Source organism: Calidris pugnax, unplaced genomic scaffold, assembly GCF_001431845.1.
Source record: "Calidris pugnax isolate Ruff unplaced genomic scaffold, ASM143184v1 scaffold717, whole genome shotgun sequence".
Lineage (NCBI taxonomy): Eukaryota > Metazoa > Chordata > Aves > Charadriiformes > Scolopacidae > Calidris > Calidris pugnax.
This window is the reverse complement of record NW_015091469.1, coordinates 72,444-77,639: the sequence shown is the minus strand read 5'-3', so window position 1 is coordinate 77,639 and position 5,196 is coordinate 72,444. Positions and strand designations below refer to the sequence as shown.

Sequence of the window (5,196 nt, the reverse complement as noted above, 5' to 3'; positions counted from 1 at the left end):
TTCTCCATCCATCCCTTCCCCATCCCATCTCCATCCATGTTCAACCACAGTTTAGGTAGGAAGGGACCTCTGAAGGCCATCTAGTCCAACCTCCGTGCCATGAGGAGGAACATCTTAGCAACCTGGTCCGGTGGGGAGGTGTCCCCGTGCCAGGGGGGTTGGGAAAAGATGATCTTTAAGGTCCCTTCCAACCCCAACCATTCCATAATTCTATGATCTCCATCTAGACCAGGTTCTCAAAGCCCCATCCAACCTGAACCAGAACGTTCTCATGGATGGTGGGTCATCTCCCACCTCTTTTTGGGCAACCTGGGCCAGCGTCCCACCCCCCCCCAACTCAGGGTACCAAAACCTCCTCGGGGATGCCCACCCAACATGCGGAGGCGGCCGATCTTGTCCATGAGGAGGGCGGAGACGATGTTGCCGGGGAGGACGGCCAAGGTGCCCAAGAAGCTGACGAAGTAGATCATGTAGGCGTTGTTGTCGTCGCTGAAGTCCAGCTGGCAGCCCTCCTTGTTGTGCAGGAAGGTGCTGTTCACCACCCGGCTGTTGATGAACTTGTACTCAAAGAGATCTGTTGGGATGGAGAAGGGGGCTCATCGAGGTCACCTCCCCACCTCATGGCCATACCCTTCACTCCCACCACCCTGAGGCCCCATCCTGACCTGTGTTGTAGAAGACGGTGGAGATGAAGGTGCAGTTCTTGAAGAAGGTGTTGCTGGAGGTGATGTCCTCGAAGTAACAGTCCTCGAAGAGCGAGTCCTCGAACGTCACCGACTTCATCTTCAGGCCGATGAACCTGGTTGGATTTGGGGGGAAGGAGGAAGAGCTTGGCTCCTCACCTCCACTCATGCAACGAGCGGGCCCGGCCTCAGCTCAACCCCCACCTCCCACCCAACGTCAACGTCAACGTCAACGTCAACCTCAACGACGTCAACCTCAACCTCAACAACGTCAACGTCAACCTCAACGACGTCAACCTCAACCTCAACAACGTCAACCTCAATGCCAACCTCAACGCCAACCTCAACCTCAACGTCAACCCCAACCTCAACGTCAACCTCAACAACCTCAACGCCAACCTCAACCTCAACGTCAACCCCAACCTCAACGTCAACCTCGTCAACGTCAACCTCGTCAACGTCAACCTCGTCAACGTCAACGTCAACCTCGTCAACCTCAACGTCAACCTCGTCAACCTCAACGTCAACCTCAACCAAGGACGTACTTGTCGTTGAAGTACTCTCCGCCCTGGTGGATCTGGTTCTCCAGGGTGAAGTTGAAGGTGAAGTGTCGGACCTTCTCACGGGTGAAGAGCTTGGTGCGGGAGGCGTATTCGATGTTCTGCAGGTGCTTGATCATGTCCGGGAACCAGACCGTCAGCCCGTAGTAACTGCGGGGACAGGGGGGGCTCAGCCCGGGCACCCCCACCTCCCCACCCTCCCAGTCCCCTCCTTCCCAGTTCCACCAGTCCCATCCCAGTCCCATCCAGTGCCACCAGTCCCATCCCAGTTCCATCCTGGTGCTACCAGTCCCATCCCAGTCCCATCAGTCCCACCACCAGTCCCACCCCAGTGCTACCAGTCCCATCTCAGTGCTTCCCATCCTGCTGCCAGTCCCATCCCAGTGCTACCAGTCCCATCCCAGTCCCGTCAGTCCCACCGCCAGTCCCATCCCAGTGCCACCAGTCCCATCCCAGTCCAATCCTGGTGCCACCAGTCCCATCCCAGTGCTGCCCATCCTACCCCAGTCCCACCCCAGTGCTACCAGTCCCATCCCCGTCCCATCTCAGTGCCACCAGTCCCATCCCAGTGCTGCCCATCCTACACCAGTCCCACCCCAGTGCTACCAGTCCCATCCCAGTGCTTCCCATCCTGCTGCCAGTCCCATCCCAGTGCTACCAGTCCCATCCCAGTCTCATCCCAGTGCTGCCAGTCCCATCCCAGTGCTACCAGTCCCATCTCAGTCTCACCCCAGTCCTGCCCATCCCATCCCAGTCCTGCCCATCCTGCTGCCAATCTCATCCCAGTCCTGCCCGTCCCATCCCAGTCCCATCCTGGTGCCACCACTCCCATCCCAGTGCTGCCCATCCTACCCTAGTCCCACCCCACTGCTCCCAGTCCCATCCCACTCCCCTCCCAGTGCTGCCAGCCCCATCGGGGTGCCGTGGGGTGACAGCCCCCCTGGGGTGTCCGTGTCCCCCCTCCAGGTCCCACCTGAAGGACATGGTGAACCACACGGCCATCATCATCAGCGTCACCCGGCGGTACTCGGGGGCGAAGCACTGCTGGAAGTTGCTCCAGACCTAGAGGGGGGGAGGGATAAGGGGTGGGGGGGACACGGGAGGTGACAAAGGGACACTGTGGGGAGTGGGGGTGTCCGTGTCCCCCCCCCAACCAGGACAGGACCTGGCCTCACCTGCTGGGAGAGGTTGAGGAATCGGACGAGCCAGCGCCGGTACCACGTTCCTGTGTCCGACTGGATCTCGATGAGTTCGTCCTCCCTCTTGATGGTCTTGATGTGGGTCACCTGTGGGGAGGTGGGGTGGGAGGGGACACAAAGTTTGGGGACACCAAGAAGCACCAGCCTCAGCCAAGGGTCCCAGGTGAGACCCGTCCCCACCTCGTGCCTCAGTTTCCCCCCCCTTGGTAAACTGAACCCCTCTCCAGGTGGTGCTTTTCCTGGAGGTGAAGATTTGGAGCCTCCTCCAGGGTGTTGGGTGCCCAAAGGCTCAGCCCCAGGGTGGGGTGGGGGGGACAACTTACCGAGAAGACCCTCTCGGGGTGGCCCTTGGCCCTCATGTTGGTGTCGTGGACCTGCTTCAGCACCATCCAGGCCTCGTCGTGTTTGCCGTTCTGCAAGGAAGAGCCCGGGGTCACCCCAGGACCAGTTCTGTCCCAGTCCCACCACCCACTCAGGGTCCCTGCCTGGGTCCCCCCGTCTCCATCAACTGCTCAGGGTCCCACCACCCACCTGGGGGTCCCTAGTTACGTCCTTCCACCTCCATCACCCATTCAGAGGCCCAACTGAAATCCCACCACCCACTTGGGATCCCTGCCTGGGTCCCACCACCCATCTGGGGGTCCCTAGTTGGGTCCTTCCACCTCCATCACCCACTTGAGGGTCCTTCCCTGGGTCCCTCCATCTCCCTCACCCACTCAAGGTCCCTGCCTATGCCCCACCACCCATCTGGGGGTCCCTAGTAGGGTCCCTCCTTCTCCATCACCTACTCAGAGGTCCCACCACCCACTTGGGTGCCCAGTTCCTCCCATTTCCATCACCCACCTGGGGTCCTTGCTTGGGTTCCTCCATCTCCATCACCCACTCAGGGTCCCCGCCCACACCCCACCACCCATCTGGGGGTCCCTAGCTGGGTCCCTTCTTCTCCATCACCTACTCAAAGGTCCCACCACCCACTTGGGGGTCCCTGCCCAGTTCCCCCCCATCTCCACCACCCACTTGGGGTCCCTCCCTGGGTCCCTCCATCTCCATCACCCATTCAGGGTCCCTGCTGAGGTCCCACCACCCACTTAGAGGTCCCTAGTTGGGTCCCTTCTTCTCCATCACCTACTCAAAGGTCCCACCACCCACTTGGGGGTCCCTGCCCAGTTCCCCCCCATCTCCACCACTCACTTGGGGTCCTTCCCTGGGTTCCTCCATCTCCATCACCCATTCAGGGTCCCTGCTGAGGTCCCACCACCCACTTAGAGGTCCCTAGTTGGGTTCCCCTTGCTCCATCACCCACTCAAGGTCTCTGCTGAGGTCCCACCACCCACCTGGGGGTCCTTGCCTGGGTCCACCCCACCTACCTGGGGTTCCCTGTCCAGTTCCCCCCATCTCCATCACCCACTTGGGGGTCCCTGCCCTGGGTCCCACCATCTCCACCACCAGCTGAGGATCTTGCCCGGCTCCCCACCTTCCCACCACCCACTCGGGGTCCCTGCTTGCACCCCAAGCCCCCCCAGCAGGATACGGCCCTGCGTCCCCCAGGTTCTTCTCACCTCCAGGTAGAAGCGGGGGCTCTCGGGCATGGTGGTGAGCGCCCCGATGGCGAAGACGGAGGGGAAGGCGCAGACCAAGACGAAGACCCTCCAGCTGTGGAACTGGTACGCGGAGCCCATCTGGAAGCTCCAGCCTGGGAGACGGGACCAAGAACAAGACAGGAGATGGTTGATGGGGCTGAGACCACCCCCCTAAAACTCATCGCACGCTCCGACCCCCACACACACCCAAGGAGGCTCTTACCGTAGTGGGGGATGATGGCCCAAGCCATGGCGGAGGCGTAGATGCCCCCGATCATCCAGAACATGCAGAGCCAACTCAGGTGCTCCCCGCGCTTCTCCTGCGCCAGGAACTCCGAGAAGTAGGAGAAGACGATGGGGATGGAGCCTCCGATGCTGCAGAGGGGAGGGGAGGGAAGTGGGGGGGACACACACACGAAGGGCACAACGGGTGTCACCACCCACCCCAACATCCCCACCAAAAAATAGTTGGGGGGGAAGGTTTTGGCACATCAAGGGAGCGAGAGGAGGAGCTCAACCCAACCCAACTCAACATGGGGGTCATAGAATCATAGAATCATTGAGGTTGGAAGAGACCCTTGGGATCATTGAGTCCAACCATCTCCCCCACTCTACAAAGTTCTCCCCCACACCATGTCCCCCAACCCCACATCTAAATGACTCTTGAACACCTCCAGGGATGGGGACTCCACCCCCTCCCTGGGCAGCCTCTTCCAGTCTCTGACCACTCTTTCCATGAAGAATTGTTTCCAAAAGTCCAGCCTAAACCTCCCCTGTTGGAGCTTGAAGCCATTCCCTCTCCTGTCGTTAATTACTTGTGAGAAGAGACCAGCCCCAACCTCTCTCCAGTGTCCTTTCAAGTAGTTGTAGAGAGTGATGAGGTCTCCCCTCAGCCTCCTCTTCCTCACACTAAACAGCCCCAGCTCCTTCAGCCACTCTTCATATGATTTGTCTTCTAGGCCCTTCACCAGTTTCGTTGCCCTCCTCTGCACTCGCTCCAGCACCTCCAGATCTCTCTTGGATTGAGGTGCCCAAAACTGGACACAACACTCGAGGTGTGGCCTCCCCAGTGCTGAGTCCAGGGGCACAATCCCCTCCCTACTTCTGCTGGTCACACTATTTTTGATACAAGCCAGGATGCCATTGGCTTTCTTGCCCCCCTGGGCACACGCCG

At 60.0% G+C, this 5,196-nt stretch overlaps 1 protein-coding gene across 1 annotated transcript in view; it reads right to left on the bottom strand.

The window, feature by feature from the left end:
- Positions 1 to 370: 370 nt before the first annotated feature.
- The window catches only part of SV2A (synaptic vesicle glycoprotein 2A), a gene marked incomplete at its 3' end in the record, with an annotated part of 8,725 nt that continues 3,899 nt past the window's right edge, over positions 371 to 5,196 (bottom strand). The window contains exons 2-9 of the mRNA XM_014961682.1: positions 4,246 to 4,512; positions 4,002 to 4,135; positions 2,766 to 2,855; positions 2,419 to 2,529; positions 2,217 to 2,305; positions 1,229 to 1,393; positions 666 to 799; positions 371 to 574 (exon numbers count right to left, since the gene is read on the bottom strand). Coding sequence (XP_014817168.1) covers positions 371 to 574; positions 666 to 799; positions 1,229 to 1,393; positions 2,217 to 2,305; positions 2,419 to 2,529; positions 2,766 to 2,855; positions 4,002 to 4,135; positions 4,246 to 4,512 — 1,194 coding nt within the window. The remainder of the gene's footprint in view (positions 575 to 665; positions 800 to 1,228; positions 1,394 to 2,216; positions 2,306 to 2,418; positions 2,530 to 2,765; positions 2,856 to 4,001; positions 4,136 to 4,245; positions 4,513 to 5,196) is intronic.